General features: G+C 42.3%; 2 protein-coding genes and 1 long non-coding RNA gene across 7 annotated transcripts in view; 2 read left to right on the top strand and 1 right to left on the bottom strand.

The window, feature by feature from the left end:
* The window catches only part of LOC126917423 (uncharacterized), a 43,432-nt gene extending 39,904 nt beyond the window's left edge, over positions 1 to 3,528 (top strand). The window contains exon 2 of the long non-coding RNA XR_007710931.1: positions 972 to 3,528. This is a non-coding gene — a long non-coding RNA (uncharacterized LOC126917423). The remainder of the gene's footprint in view (positions 1 to 971) is intronic.
* LOC126917391 (uncharacterized) overlaps positions 1 to 16,036 on the top strand; it is an 88,280-nt gene that overhangs the window by 65,029 nt on the left and 7,215 nt on the right. The gene's annotated exons all lie outside the window — the stretch shown is intronic.
* Positions 2,668 to 15,742, bottom strand: LOC126917382 (voltage-dependent calcium channel subunit alpha-2/delta-3). Of its 5 annotated transcripts, none has more exons than XM_050724172.1 (25): positions 15,061 to 15,742; positions 14,093 to 14,250; positions 12,887 to 12,968; positions 12,539 to 12,649; positions 12,256 to 12,475; positions 12,008 to 12,139; positions 11,305 to 11,907; positions 10,737 to 10,873; positions 10,555 to 10,635; positions 10,287 to 10,367; positions 10,119 to 10,193; positions 9,996 to 10,010; positions 9,799 to 9,906; positions 9,651 to 9,722; positions 9,220 to 9,361; positions 8,904 to 9,125; positions 8,747 to 8,840; positions 8,023 to 8,055; positions 7,397 to 7,501; positions 7,101 to 7,213; positions 6,672 to 6,808; positions 6,360 to 6,529; positions 6,028 to 6,233; positions 5,645 to 5,942; positions 2,668 to 5,356 (listed from the first exon to the last, which is right to left on the bottom strand). In XM_050724172.1, the coding sequence occupies exons 2-25, from the start codon at positions 14,188 to 14,190 to the stop codon at positions 5,062 to 5,064; spliced, it is 3,630 nt and encodes a 1,209-aa protein (XP_050580129.1). In that variant the 5' UTR covers positions 14,191 to 14,250; positions 15,061 to 15,742; the 3' UTR covers positions 2,668 to 5,061. The 5 variants fall into 5 exon arrangements, with proteins under 5 accessions (XP_050580129.1, XP_050580131.1, XP_050580127.1 ...); XM_050724174.1 differs by having other exon boundaries at positions 15,065 to 15,742; XM_050724170.1 differs by having other exon boundaries at positions 15,094 to 15,742.

The following is a 16,036-nucleotide window of genomic DNA, read 5'->3' as shown; positions in this document are numbered from 1 at the left end:
AGTTAAGGCGTTTTGAATATAACCGATAAATAGAAGATACTTTGAAACAAAATGTGCCCCATCGAGCGATTAAACGTTTTTATTAGAACATCGATAAAAAAAATAAGAACAAATCTTGCATCTGACTGTGCACTGTGTTAAAACACTTGAAACATAAATGTGGCTCATCGATACAATCTGGACGATAGGTGATCACCTTTTTGGTCAGATTCTTAGCAATTTTTGATCCCAACTGTTTAACATTTTTTTCATACCACTCTCTGCAAAATTTTCCTGCCAGATGCGCTTGCCCTTCTTTCTTCCGCGTTTCGTGTCGCGATCTTTGTCGAATAAGAATATTTCACGGTTCCGGTGAATGGCACTGTGTAAGGTGCATCGCGAGTGCCATTCTAAAATCCGATACCTTGGTTTTTGTTTTTGTTGCTCGTTTATAGAGTATCGTCGCGTTTGAAATCGATGCATTTAACAATAACTCTAAAGCCAATTTTATATACCACTCGAGGGTTCTTCTATGCGGTGTGGAATACGCTATCGTTCGATCCGATAAATCTACGGCACATTTTCCTCCGTTGTGATCTACCACTACCGTTGGTTTATCGCAAACGTAATTCTTTTTACCTCTACCATTTCAGCCGAATGTTTCGTCGAAATCGTAAAAATAATCGTAATACTGTTTACTAATATCTTCTACGCGTTTCAACGATATATTCCGCACGTTTTGCCTACGACGAAATAACGAATGCGAACGGTTTGTTGAAATAAACGAAGCCTTGTTACAATATGTCGCTATCAACTGTTACCAAGCCGCCACGGTGGTCACCCGTGATCACCAATAAGATAAACGGTCCATCGAGGAAGAACGTTGTCTTACATCGTCAATTTATTATCATTTTGCCATTATACGCTTCGAATAATAAAAATGCCCCCGTGGCGTCCCCAGCGAAACGTGCGATTTCGGCGTGGCAGTCAAGGTGTTAAGAGGACGAGTTCCCTTCAAACCGTTCCTTCTCGCGTCAGATCTCGATTCAAGAATTCTTCCCTGCCTTGCCTGAACGACTCAATTAAGACCTGTGAACTTTTACCTGCTCCCTGCTGACGATCCACCTACGAAACGGAGCGAAATCAATCGAGCGGAAAGAACGTCGCGAGAACGAGATGTTACGTAAGACGTTCTCCTTTTACCAGCCTGGTAAAACGGTGACACACGGCGGCAAGCCGATAATTCCGGCCGATTAAGATGCACCATGCGGAGACGTGCTCGCACAATTCACGTAATTCGCGCAATTAACCCCTTAGAGCCGCATTCCCGGCCGTTCGTCGGCATCCGGTACGTCGTTCGTTCATCGTTGTTTCGTCGAGGAACGGGTTCATGAATGAACCCGGTCGTGGTTCGGCAAAAAGCCTGCTTCCCTCTTTCTTCCCTACGTCCCTCTTCTCCTTCTTCGTCTCGCTGTCGCTCTGTTTCTCTCTTCGCCGTGGAGCGACAGGCAGAGCGTAGAAACTGGTATCGGCACAATGCCGTCGGAATACGCTATTGGGCCGCCTCTATTCGTTCGGCCGCTATTTCAACCTGCGCCCGCGGCCCGAGGCAAGAAACAGACGCCACCGGAAATCATCATTCTCCCCGGGTAGGTTTAATCGAAGGGAAAACCGGAATACGCCGCAGCTTGACTGACAACAGGAGCAACCTGTCCGTGGTCGTTCGACCAGGATTCCGCGTGGATGATTTTTCTCCACCGCAGCGATCCTCTTTTCTCCGACAGACGCTTTTCTTCTTCTTCTTCTCCTTCTTCGTCTTCCTCGTCTATTCCTTTCCCGACGCGGATTAATTAGTCGCGTCGTTGCCGTAAACGAGCGTTCTTCCGACGAGCTTGAAACGCGACGCAGCGTCGCGCCGCCTCGTAACATCAAACATTTTCCGATCCTGTTACTTCGTAATACGTAATTATACGACGACTCGTGCGTTTAGTATAGTTTTCGAAACCACCTTCGTACGTATATCCTGATCCGATTCGCCTGGCGAACGTACAACGATATCCGGAGAACACGCGCGCCTCTAGGTTTCGTGAGATCGCGACGCGACGATATGGTAGCCGGCACGTACACCAGCTGGTCCAACTTTTTGTCCAGGGTCGACAGCTGCGACGAAAACGAAAAATCCGAATTGGAATCAGCGACAGCAAGAAACCTCGACCCCTTCGACCATCGAAGGGGATGTGCGTGGCTACGGGATCGTTCGTGGGCCAAACGCGTTTGTCGCGATAGCAGAACGGTCACCGTCGAATAGATCCGTAATTGTTCCATGTTCTCAATCGCGTAGATGCGACGGTGGCGCTACGAAAAAATTCGGACTCGTTCGTTTAATTCTGTTAGTTCTAGTCGCATCGACTAAACGGTATCGCGTTACGAATCGTCGTTACGTTTCCACTAACTTTCTTCTCTCCGGAATCCATTTCTCTCGGATTTCCGGCCAATATCGCGTCTATCGAAATCGTCGGCCGATCGTAGCCTTTCGATCGAGTTCGCTCGGCTTCGTTTCGTCGAAGGATTGTAGCCGTTTGGGTCGTATCGGGTTGGCAACTAAGTGGCTGCGGATATATCAATACCATCTATTGACAAAATCCGCAATCACTCAGCTGCTAACCTGAAAAAAGAGAAAGGCAGGAGTTTATCTTGCATTTAACTTTTATTATATAATATTATGCCGTATTTCAGTTACATAATTTTAAGTATTCGATACCCTATTCGTCATATAGGCATACACGTACCTAAGAACATGTTCGGCACATATACACCTATATATGATGCACACACGTGGCGCATACCACTGCGTGTTTGTTTTAATAATCGACTTTATTATCAATATACAAATAATGGAAGACATAGCAGCACCTAGAAGTGCTGTTCAAAAGACGACCTCTTACCTAAAACATTCGTAAATTTTATTGTTCTTTTTTCCGCGAGACTGTTGTAAACCCCCTCTCGATAGCTTCATCCTGTAATTCACGCTGTTGCCGCTGCAAACGAAGCGCGATATACTTCTAGCCGCATATTTGTAAACAACGTACTAAATTATCGTAGGTAACCAAACTGCGAGATACGTAATGACAGAGTATTGTAATCTTTTTTTTTTTCTTTTTCTCAATTCGATTTAATTCACCCTTTTTTTATTTCGCATTTCACGTTTCGTTAGGCTATTACACGTACGTTAAATTTTTGCGACACACCGTGATCTTATTCGGATACATCTTATATGTACTTGCGCGCGGTAAAGAGACGTTACGTACACAAATATACGCAGCGATGGTACACGAACGAATTCTCTTTTCCGTTCTCGTGTTCGTGCCAGTGTGGAATCGCGCAAGTACATAGACAAGTATCTGGCCAGATGTACATTGTCGTCGAATTACCGACAACACGTAAGTATCGTTTAATGTCTTCGTACATTTGAAATTGATAGTTCTTTGTAAATATGTTACATTTTATGTTGCCTTATTTTTAATAAAAAGAAAGTGCTACGACACTTTACTTCCTAGTCGGTTCTTCGTTGCTCCAAGCTTCTCGCGCAATATTCCATTCGTGTTCGTCTTGTTTCTCGACTCTCGACGTACGTAGTCTATCGCGTTTACGTAGAATTACAAGCGGTAATTTGGAATAGAAATGGCGGAACGTTGTGCGACAACTTGTTGGCGTTGCGTTTAATAACCGCGCGACTTTAAAGAAAGGCGAAACGAGAGAAAAATGGGATCGATACTCGATCTAGTGTAAGTGCAAGCGTAATATCAAAGTCTAACGCTATGTAACGTACACGATACGACACGAGGTCCACGCTTTTGGCAATTACATTGAGAATTCAAGGGGAAATTTTGGTGTTTCCGACGAACATCGATATCGATCTGCCGCGATCGTACGACGACAGCGTGTTTGTGAAATAGGAACGTTTCGATAAAATTTCTATTACCACCTTGAACGAAACAACACGCGCGCTCGGAGCATTAATAATTATAAAACTGACCACGCTTGTACTTGCGTGGGTGATGCACACGTTGCACGTGTGCTTTACGTGTAAATGATTATCAGCTGATATCATATACCGAACTCGGAAGGTATGGAAACAACGGTAACGTCTTAGTCGAATCGAAATATAAAGAAATAGAACGTCTCGTTTGGCACGGCAGGCTCGTCCAAACGATAAAAAACGATCGTGCTTCTTGCCGCGACTGTAATCGGATGTATGTATTACGAGATCTTAGATGTTTACACATATTGTCGTTGCCACTCTGTTCGAACACGCATCGCGAGTACATGTGATTCTTATCGATTTGTTTTATATATTACGACTTAGATTCGACGTAATACGATTACGAAATATTACGATTAGGAAATATTCACAAATTTCTTCGCAACAGAATTTATAATGGGATATGTAATCATAGATCAACATTAATATTATGTATTTGGATATGTACATGTCTCTGTGCGCGTGCGCACGCATGCCTCAAAGGCGTGAGCATGTGTATGTATGTGATTGTTACGTACACATAGAGTGCATATGCACGTACGTGAATGCGTGTAAATTAACTTTCGTACGTATACGTATCTTGCGTATGTATGTGTGCATGTATGCATGCATGCATGCATGCATGTATGTAAACGCGTATATACACACGCGCGCACACATGCATAAGCACACACGCAACATACACGTATATACATATATGTAGTTTATCCGCGCACACTCGTATCTCGTTCTCTCACGCGCTCACGCACGAAGCTCGTATGCGCGCACCCACCGACTCGCGTGTATGAACGCGCATACGCATGCACTCGTTCGCTCACTCGTATGCACGTATTTATCAATTATATAGGTATTAAACCGATAAACTAGTATACCATTTTCATAACTGTTTCATAGAAACGGCAACGCTAAATTCATTTCAAAAACGTTAATTCACGAGTATCTGTGTGTCTCTGTCCGTCTGTCCGCTCTCTGTCTATCTGTCCGTGTGTGTACGTGTAGATGTGCGTGCGTGTGTATGTGTAAGATCAATTCGAACAAAGTCACGCGAATCGCGTCGCGAGTGTGCTCGAAACAATCGCGATAACCAACGTGGAAAAGAAATGACAAGGACGACTCGCGCTACCACAAAATTTGATCTCCATCTCTTCCGGATGGTAGTTTATACATTTCGGAGGCCTACGACGATACAAACGTTCTCTTCTCGCGATACAAGCACCAGGCTCCGTCAGAGCCTCTATGGGCTCGATGCTCAATTGTTTACTCCCGCATGGACACAACGTGTCTACCACCAGTAGAATCAAATTCGTATGGCGAATCTTTTGTACGCTGAACGGCCTGCAAACATACATATACGTCTTTGAATGGTGCGACAAAGCGACGATAAGTCTACCTACTGTCAATTGAGGTTGTACTCCCGAAATTTGCCGGATATCAAAGAGCGTAAATCTGAGATATAAGATCTTCGTTTCGAGATTTTATATCTCGGATCTACTATCTCGCCCAACGATTCCTACCAAATATCGTCCGATCGATAGTCGGTGCCATTCGGAATAATATCCTCGATCGCAAATTATCTCTTATCTGCGAGTGGTTTCCGAACGAGAAGTATACTTATACACCTACCTTTCGCAACCGGTGTCATGACAGTTGGTTAACTTTCCTTTCAACGGATTACTTTGACCGCTGGTATTCAGTCTCTCGGGTTGTAGAATATAAAGATCCGTCTTCTTCTCGCAAGATCTCAAATTTCTCTGTGGATAATGGGCAGACGTAGCTCGCGTTGTTCCAGGAGAAACAGGGGTTGCGGCGGCAACTGCCGGAAGCCTTGGGAACGCTTCTTCGTTTCCCTCCGTTGTTTCGTCCATCGAGTCTCTACTTATCACGAACGGATCGAACTCGTGAACTTCTCCCATCGAGTCTTCTGAAAGTGTATTCACGTTCGAGAACTAGGAAATTCGCCTCTTTTCTCTCTCGGCATAGCGTTCTTTCGAGCGAATATGTCTTACCATCGAGTGCCCTCGCGGATTCGCCGGCGAACGCGAAAGCAACTTGCCATAAATTTTGAAAATTAAAGCCGAACGCCATGCTCCATAGAAAATTTCCCAGTATCGCGATCGTCGTCGTGATGTATCCGGAGAAAGTCCTCGGTGCGGCCGATTGATGAGATTCTTGCGGACTACAAGTGCCCTGGTAATCGGTCACCGTTACTTTCCTGAAATCGACGAACGAAATTAACTCGAGGATGAAAACCTACGAGCCTAAAGGCGTACAGTTCTTCTCCTTTCTCCAACGCTTTCTTTCTACATTTCAAAGTATCACCGCGCTTCAAGATTTTTACCTATAAATCCTGTCCTGAACCAGAGAATCCATTATAGTACCGTCGATTTCGCCGAAGAATTTCCCGGTATGCTCGTGTCGTTCGCTGATTATAATGAAACCGTTATTGTCCAAGATGTAGCAGTCTAATGCTTCGGAAGCGCAGTTCTTCTTGCAGCTCGTACCACTGCACTGAAAAGTAGAAGAAAATTGTTATTAAACGAGTTGCGAAAACGGACGTGATTCGTGCGATTTGCCTTCGGTCTTCGGTTCGATTCGTACTCCAGAAAGGAAAGCAAAAAGAGCGAGTAACTGATATTTCGTACAAATTTACCGTCGAGGTAATGTTGACGAAGCGAGAGGCCAGTGAAGAATGTTGAAACTGTAAACCTACGACCGCTGCTGGTGCTCTATGTCCCGTCCCGATGAAAACCGCGTGAGTGGCCGTGACCAGTGGATTGGGGCTGTCGGCTAATTTTCAATTGCGTTAAATTTGCTATACGAACGATGTTGAGGAACGAAAGAGAGAAAGAAAAATCGATATAGGATAATGTTCAAGCGTTGACCATTTGCGATCGAACGTGGCCACAGTGGCGGTATTTAAAATTTTCTCTTCAAACTTTAAACGTCGATTGCTGCAACTACAACAGTTCGCTGTGCGTCAGTGCCGCGAAGAAAATACGTCGATCGCGAATGGTCAACTATACGCGTATTATTTGATCCGTGGAAAGTGGAAAGCTGCAAGAGCGCGAGTACTACTTACCGGCGTCAAAAGGCACGCTGAAAACGAAACTTTCCGGTTCTATATAGTGTTGGTCGACGGCGCGTTTATACCATGATGAATCTATAGCTCTTGCGTACTCGTCAGCAAACGGGCTAAATAAACAACAAAATTTTCGTCACGATTACCAAACGTTTTGTCGTAAAGTCGACCCGAAGAAATTTTTACCGCGTTGAGACTCTAATATGTTGATGTTCTTGTTACAAAGAGAAACATGTACGAGATTCGTATGAGATTTAGAAAACGGAATTAAATGACAATGAATGTTTGACATTTACGGTTCGTTCGTGATTTCTTCGGTTTGTTGATGCTCGTGCCAACGAAATAGGCCGCTTTTCGTTGCGATGAAACTCCTTGTTACACCAAATGTGCCTTTTCCTTGACTGCAAACACGAAGGTAGTTATATGGAAGGTAATAAAATAAGTAAGAGACGGCGCAATAAAAGTATAAGAGAGCACAAAACATCGTTGTTTTCATATTCGATAACGAATATGAATAATTACCGCGTAGCAAAATCGATACATAGAATACGTACTTTGCAGAATAAAGTTCAAGTACGATCAAACCTATTCGTTCTCTGATTTCCGTTAATGTTGCTTAGAACATGGAATGTGCACGATACAACTTCGCGATTTCGTATGTTCTTGAAAAGAAGTAAATCTCGATGCCGTACTTTTACAGTTGTTGAGGAACGAGGAACTTCGTACGATTCATACGATTTGATTAATCGTTAAGACAAAGTCAAGAGAGATACGAAAATATAACGACGAAAGGGATATCGGATCGTCAGGAATGTTTTCGCAGGTATCGTAAAACGAACGATTAATACGACATTTAGGAAAAGATCACCGTGCAATATATCGACGAGTGCGCTTATACAAATAATTGTGCATAATGGATTACCTGTGCAGTAGAGCCATCAGTATGGCAATAGGGCTAGCGGTGGAGACACACAATATAAAATGTAATAAAAATATGCGATAAAAGGTAGCATTGTAAATGAAAAAGATTAGCCGTTGCGCATAGTACGTGTCGCGTTTGAACGAACAACGCTACTATAGTATACATATATAATGTTGAATATGTACATAAATACACAGATACTTTCCTAATCTTACTCGATCGAAGGGATTGTAAGAAAGAAATTATAACAAGTCGAACGGTTAAGAAGGATCAAAGTTATTTTGTTTTTCTGTTTTACTCTTCTTGCACGCTTTCCAGCTCTTTCTCTCTGATTTCACATCGTTGCGCTGCCTTTTCCTTTTCGTTTCTACGGATGAAACACCTCCTTAATCCGGCTCTCGTTTCCTCGCCATCCCCTTTTCGTCGCAAAAAGAGGTCCCTCGTACCTTGAACAGTGTTCTCAACAACGCAGTCCCTTTTCATTATCGTTCAACGATGCATCTCGTTCGCAACACGACTATGCGAGTCAACGGCGAGAGGGGGAGAAAGTATAGTAGGCAGCGGTTTTACGATATCAAATAAGATATGTTATTCGATAATCGGTGCGTGAAAAAAAAAAACGCGTGCTTGCTTGTGCATTGCAGTGCGTTGTCGATATTTCCACTATAAGTGTCCGCGCATAGAGGACATGCATCCGCGAGTTCCACTCACGCAACCCACTTACCTTTGATTTTCCTCTTTGTGCATCGCACCTCTTTTGTCGAAACCGTCGGTGACCAATGCATCCAACACGAGGGACTGCACTAATGTTTTATCGCCTACGGAGTAAAACCGATGGTTGGTAAAAGGTGGCGAACCATTTATTCGTTGCTACAACTTACAATAATAAGCATCTTTGTCAGGCTTGCTCGCTTGTTTATGATGCGAGCTCGGACTCCTTGGTCTCAAGGACATCCATTTCCACCCCGGGCTTTGCGTTCGTGCCAAAAAATGGAGAACGCGTTCTTCGGGGGTAGGAAACCACTTATCGGAAGCCGAACTATATTCACAGTACACCCAATCGGGATGCACCTTCCAATTGTTCCCCTTGAAATAGTCGGTTACTGAAAACGTGAGACGTACCAAATTATAGAAATTACTTTATTTTATTTATTGCTTCGTTCTCTATCGAACACATATTGCTGCCAATTCGCTTACCGTTTATTATCGCGCGTTTGATCTCTTGTTCGGCCTTCAATTGAAACATACCATAATTTTCGGGCAATGCCAACCCCAATGAAAACGGAGTTCCTTCTATCGGTGTATAAAAATAATTGTGACGTCTAATGGTAACTCGTCTCTGTATGTATATGCATGCGCGTACCGGAAAAATAACAAAATGCCTGTGTTAAATAACGCAACGATAGGAGACCTTCTACATGTACGAAGATAAGGCTCAAGTTTAGATATGCACGTACATGAGTGGACGTAGCTACTGCCTCTTACCGTACCTGTCGGTATATGTATATTTTCAAAATCAGAATGTTTCTTCGACGTATGGCAAAATAGACGCGTAAAAAGTCGATTCGAGCGTTGACAGACGTGTAAGAAGCAGCATGTAGCGTTTTCAACATCATTCTTTCACTCACCATATTGTCGTAATGAATTTTGATCGCGAAGCTAGTTTCCCCTTCTTTTTGATCAATCATGTCGTGCCTCAACTGTATAACGACATACCAGAATAAAGAAAGAGAAGGTCGATAATATTATTATTAGGTAGTTATTAGGGATACTTACATCGAGCAGAAGGGAATTGTTCAACGGGTGCAACGGTCCATCGTACTCGGCAAGTTCGACTTCCGACAAATCTACGTTGATATACGTGGGTTTTAACGTTTCCTCGTACTGCAACGAAACGAGAGCAACGGAAATTTTGCAACTGGCAAACGTTAATTTTTCTACTATGCTACGATCTGTGTATTTGATTTGCTTACGTCTACGTTTCCTGGCTGCGTAAATAAAAACAAATAATGCGATGTCAGTGAACATTAAGGCTATGAGTCAACAGCAATTAGATTAATTTCCTCTATAAAGCATTCCACGATATCATTGCTCACCAATGGTCGTAAATCCGGATGATACAAAACGCGGCCGTTATTGTCGACGATAAAAGAATATGCGTTGACACCCAACTACAAATTCGAAAAATAATCTGCGATTAATCTGAATAATCTACTTCCCATTGAGCGCGAATGTTACATATTCGCATAACCGATTTTATCTACCTTATAAGGTGAAACCAACTTCTGTATCTCCTCTATAGGTACATCCGTGCCAACGATACCCAATAAGTTAGCAGTTTTCATCTGCAACAGATACATAATAATACATAATGATACATAATGATATACAAGAGAGAAAAAGAAAAGAATATATATATATATATATGTTTATGATAAGCTTATGATAAACTTTAATATATTTCAAACTAGATAAATGAAATCACCGTTACAAACAGTGACAAGATTCTAGATTTTGATGAAAACATATTACCGTATAATTCCGACGATCTAAAATAGGCGCGGTGACTGACATCATTAACTGGCCAATGTGTTCTTTACCATATCTACCGCTCTGAAACAGAAACACAGGAGAAGACAACTCCGCGTACAGCAGATCACGTTTGGATATAAGACAGATATAAAGTAAAAGCCGAGGGTTTTCAATTTGCTCACCTTTCCGCCAACGTAAGCTGGACTCCAATGAATAGGGTGCTCGTGCTGGTAGAGCACCATAGGTCGTGCGAGCACTTTTATATATTCGAAAACTTTACTTCTAATGTCTTCCAGTTCAGTGATCCTCGCGTAGAATCCTGTATAACAGAAAATATGGAGATACTAATAACACATGCTATAATTACGTAAAGGCATAGTACAATAAACATCTATGATTTACCGAATGAACTTGATAAATACGGTGGAATTACGTTTGTACGAACTGCATTTATTCGAACCAAATTTTAGTCAATGCCCAATTAAATGAATTCTTACTAGTTGAATCCAATTGTTTTAACGCGAAGTTTCGCTATATGGACGAAAAATTATAGATGTAGCGAGGAGAATCAGTGGAATCCTATCGTACGAACTTCAATCAGGTACGTAATCTATTCGCGTTCCGACAAGTTCATAGGAATTGAGTTTTACTCGATGCTACTGTAGTATCGAGCATAGTCGATAAAACTTAAAAAAGAAAAATGGAAAATAAAAAGAGGCAAACAAGAGGAAAAGAACAGCGAATACGTACCTTTGTTCGAGCATGCTACGTTGTGTAATTCCGGACTTTTGTCACCACCAATTAGATACGTAAAAATACGGACAGGCATGTGAGGCGAATTGTATCGTTTTATCACATCTGTAGGTAGGCCAGCGTTATCCGTAGTAATTAACATGATCGCTTGATTGCACTGACTCCCTTGTACTGTTTTGTTGTATTTATGAAGAATCTCAAACGCGGTCCCAAGAGCAGCCGATATATTTTTTGGCATTTCCTCGTGCTTCATGGACTTCGTTGCTATTTTCAATTCTTGGATATTTTCAGGTGACGCTTGAACCAAACTGTCTTTGAAGCATTGTACGATCTCTTCCGCGGTATCTCCGTAACGATAAACGTTAACGTAATCGTTGGGACCCAAGGTATCGAGTATAGTTTTAACAGTAGTTACGGCCAAACGCTTATTCCTCTCTGAGGCATAGCAGTCGATATCGACCAATATCGCCAGGTCTTTCGGACTATTCGCGGCTCCAACGAACCAGTTAGAAATTCGGAAATCGTACACGTCTCGAACCACTCGATTCGCGCTTTTACCAGTGCTGAAACTTCGTTCTTCGATGGGCGGCCAAGAAATTGCTGGAACAAGTAAACGATTATCGTTACAGAGGAGAGAAGTCTCGGTGAGACGAAACAAATTGTAAGAAGAAATCGATAATGCGTGTGGGAAGAACCGTACCAGGAAAACGTCTTAAGAATCCCGAAGTCGCTCCGTAATATTGCCAGGAAAGCGAAGAATCGCTCTCATAATTATTAACAAACAACAAATCCAAATATTGACTCCATTGGATACCAGCGGCTACTTCGCGATCTGCAGAGAAGAGGTAATAGCGTAAGAATATCATCTAATTGGATCATTTAGTTTTCGCGTTTAATTAGTCGCCTTCCTATCAGGGCCATGATCCTGCGGTTTTCAAGTATACCTACCAATTTCTTTTACTCCAGCGGGTAATAAAACGGCCGAAAAAGTAATGTTCACAGCTAAGTGATCGAAGTGTCGATTAGTCGAGAGCAAGGGTTCTTGTCCCGTTCCCGACATTTTTCCGTCTGAAGCAACGTCGAAACGCTGAGAAGGATAATATTTCGGTACTACGTTCCCGTCTCTCGGTGCCGACACAGCTGCCTGTTCGGCACTCTCTACCAACCTCTGTAAATGTTCGTTAACGATATACAATGGTCTTTTCGTTTTTTGTAATACAATCATCCTTACCATAACGGCGTTCATTTTAAAGTCCAACATGTTTTTTACTTCCGTGGCTATGTCTCGGACAACGACCAGTCCATCCTTTTTCTCAACTTGTGCTTCCATATCGTGATATTTCTGAAACGAAAATGCGACAGGCTAAGTTTTCCACGTGTATCGTACCACCCTTACGAATTATACTTTTTAATCTGACGTATGAAAATACTATCGCCTATAAATTACGTTCAGATATATCACGGCAATTGCATAATTAACCTTTATCCGAATGAAATTCGTGTCACTTCGCTATTTCAAAACTTTCTACTCTTCTATGCCTGCTACTCAAAAATTAAAAAAAAATGATCGGTTGCTTACCCTTTGTATTTCGCTCATTTTCGTAACTTGTTTGCCAAATTCCCATAAATCAACGCCAAATTTTAAGGCCCAGTTTTTTACTCTGCAATACGACAAAGATAACGTTAAATGGACTGGAATCTGTAGCGAAACACGTTTCGTGTATTTTGATCTGGATTCTGTAAATATTCGAATCGTTAAAGTACGTTAGTTCACGGTATTATCGAGTTCTTTTATTTCTTTCTCGATTTTTTCTTTCGTTTGTTCGCTGATTTGCGAACTAACGGCGAAGAACAGGCAAAAAACAAAAGATCAGAAACGGTTGATATCGGAGAAGTGAATTTGACCGTTCAAATTATGAAATTCGATATCGAGATAACAAATCGTAAATATGTCACTAAACGAGTAAGGAAGATATCGAGACGAATATCGTTATATCGATTGTTAATTGCGCCTTAATTTGGGGAAAATGTCGTATAACAATGAAGTTACACGCTACTTAACGGTTCGGTTTGAACCGAAATCGACGATTGTTCTGCTCGCCAGCTTCCACATATACATACATCGTATAGCTTTGCGTGTAAATGAGCACCATTGATGCATTTGTATGTATGTACGTACTTACGTACATGCTCACGTGCGCACGCACGTAGGTCGTACGCATACACGCCGATTCTGATCCTCGTTAATCGACTGTGTACGCGTAACTCTACACGCGCCTGCGTTCTTTCCAATTTTCGTTGCTTTCCTTCGAGAATCATTGAAAGTACTATGCTGTCTGTCTTTTAATGCAGTCAGATATATATAAGGAAATACATATTTGTACTATTGCGCGCTGTGACGTATTAGGTTTCGGCATCTTTCGTGTCTCCTTTATCCCTCTCCCCTTTGCCACAGTAGACAAGAATATAAATATTTTTCACATAAAAAGAACAGTAGAATACAATTACAATTTCGATTGTCTTTAATTTTTAACTTGTGTCAGAGTCGAACCGATTACCACGCTATCAATGATACGTTTTGATACGTTTAACATCGCATGTGGATATACTCCTTTCTTAAAACATCCACGCCCTTCCATTTATAATATTCTATATTCGCCTTGCTTTGTTAATCCCATTAATCCCTTCTAAATTGAGTCATTGTTTTATCATTTCCCATTTACTTGCTAAATACACGTGTAAACTGAAACGATATATGATAGAAAAAGAAGCTATAGATCCTTACTCGTTATGAGGTATATCCTCTTCTTGCTGATAACTTGATTTGATCCATAACAGTAACAACACTCCACAGTGCACAAATTTTTCCACGGACAGAAACATTATTTCGATGCTATCGATGAGCAGCCGAATACGAATAAACGATGGAACGAACGAACCAATCTTTTAAAAAAAACGCATACGTTAATTCGAAGTAACCTCTCGAAAAGAATTAGTCTTACCGCTCCCTCGTAGTAGCGATCGATCGGCCGGAACACGCGAGTCAGCGTTACGTGCGTAAATTTACCGTTTCGACGGAATCTTGTTTATCCATATACATCTACATACATTTGATAGAAAACATAACTTTGTAACGCTTATATACGCTAGTACGTAGAAGCTCCTATGTATGATTCTTCGCCTTCTTTCATCTTCTTCTTTAAACGTGCTCTTCGCACCTGACGATCGAAACTACGCTAATCGTATAACCGTCGAACGTAAAAAACTCCTTTCATTTCACTACGCACGTTTTCGACGTTTCATTGCGACGAACGTTTGTACGTATTTGTGCGTCTGGCATTGTTCGCTCGGACTTTACTCGTTTATATATTTCGATTCCGAATCAAATCATTGTTTTTTTTTTTTTTTTTTTTTTTTTTTTTTAATGTATCGCCGATGAAAGTGTCACTATCGATGATAACGATACGACAATGACGACACAATGCAACCAGAATGGTAACGACGTCTACGACGACGATAACGACGACGACAACGACGACGATGTATAGGGAAAAGTTCGTAAAAACTAGCCAATCAAAGCAAGTTCAACAACACCTAATTCACCTCCAACGCGCAGTTTTTCGTCGTAAACATTTTTCAGAACATATTACGAACCTCTCTAACGATCGAATCATCTAAAAAATAAAAGCGTCTTCGACGTACGCGCGTATGAACACCCGATCGACCGATCGCCCGAAGGACCGAACGACTAACCAACCAAGAGAGAAACGAAAAAAACGATCCTACGTCAAATCACCCCCCAGACAGTAAGTCGGTGTTCTTCTTTATTATCGTATCCTTTCCAAGTGAACGTATATTTTTCTTTTCACGAATAAATTAGACATTGTTCGATGCGCTGTCGACACGATTCGTTTTGTGAGATTCACGATTGCACCACCGATTACCGCCTTGTCGCGCGATCTCTCAAGTATGTTCACACCGTAACGCGCAGAGAACCCGAAAGAATGAAGGACGAGGGTGGGACAAGGGAGTAGTTGTAGGGAGAAAGAGAGAGAGAGAGAGAAAGGGAGAGACCAGAAGGGGTGGGATACGAAGCAAAGAAGGGGAATGCGGAGGAGATAGAAGAAAGAAAAAAATGACAGAAAAATCAAGTATTTGCACGCGTTATGCGCGCACTGAAAAATGCGATACGCGAAAATATAATATACAGCGAAAATATAGGTTCTTTCCCGGTGAAAAATAACTATATTACACGCGATGACTTCGTTTTGATAACACTTCCTCATGAAAATCGGACAAAGATGGTGTACGAGTCGCTTTATGCTCGAACGAAAGGTGGCTGGCTGGTTGTCTAGCGCGCGCGCATTACTCTTACTACGGTACTACGTTAGACTCGGGCGTTTTAGGAGTAACGTTATTCTACTGGTGCGAGCGCGTGCTCGCAACCACCCCTGAAAACAGGAATGACGGCAGTCGGCGAATATCAGCTAATGGTAATGGTAGTAGTGTTGTTGGTGACATTGGCACCAGCGGGGATGATAGTGGTGCGTGGTAGGGATGACGATGGCGATGGAGGCTGCAGCGATGAGAGCGGCGACAGCAGCGGCAACGACGGAATCGGGGATAAAACGGAACTAGGGGAAGAGCAGCTTAGATTGACGACACCGAGGTGGGGAAGGTAGACAGTAGGAGGTGAAGGTTGCCAGATATGAAAACGAGCAGAGGCGAT

Source organism: Bombus affinis, chromosome 6, assembly GCF_024516045.1.
Source record: "Bombus affinis isolate iyBomAffi1 chromosome 6, iyBomAffi1.2, whole genome shotgun sequence".
Taxonomy (NCBI): Eukaryota; Metazoa; Arthropoda; class Insecta; order Hymenoptera; family Apidae; genus Bombus; species Bombus affinis.
Note: the sequence above shows the minus strand (reverse complement) of the source record. Positions and strands in the feature narration are given on the sequence as shown.

What these genes read in the sequence shown, in the direction of transcription:
- LOC126917382 (XM_050724172.1), bottom strand. Translation starts at nt 14,190, where the DNA reads ATGTTTCTGTCCGTGGAAAAATTTGTGCACTGTGGAGTGTTGTTACTG. An exon ending in TAGATCGTCGGAATTATACG is followed by an intron (nt 10,368 to 10,554) that starts GTAATATGTTTT and finishes TATCTGTTGCAG; the next exon opens with ATGAAAACTGCTAACTTATT. An exon ending in CAGCGTGCCTTTTGACGCCG is followed by an intron (nt 6,809 to 7,100) that starts GTAAGTAGTACT and finishes ATTGAAAATTAG; the next exon opens with CCGACAGCCCCAATCCACTG.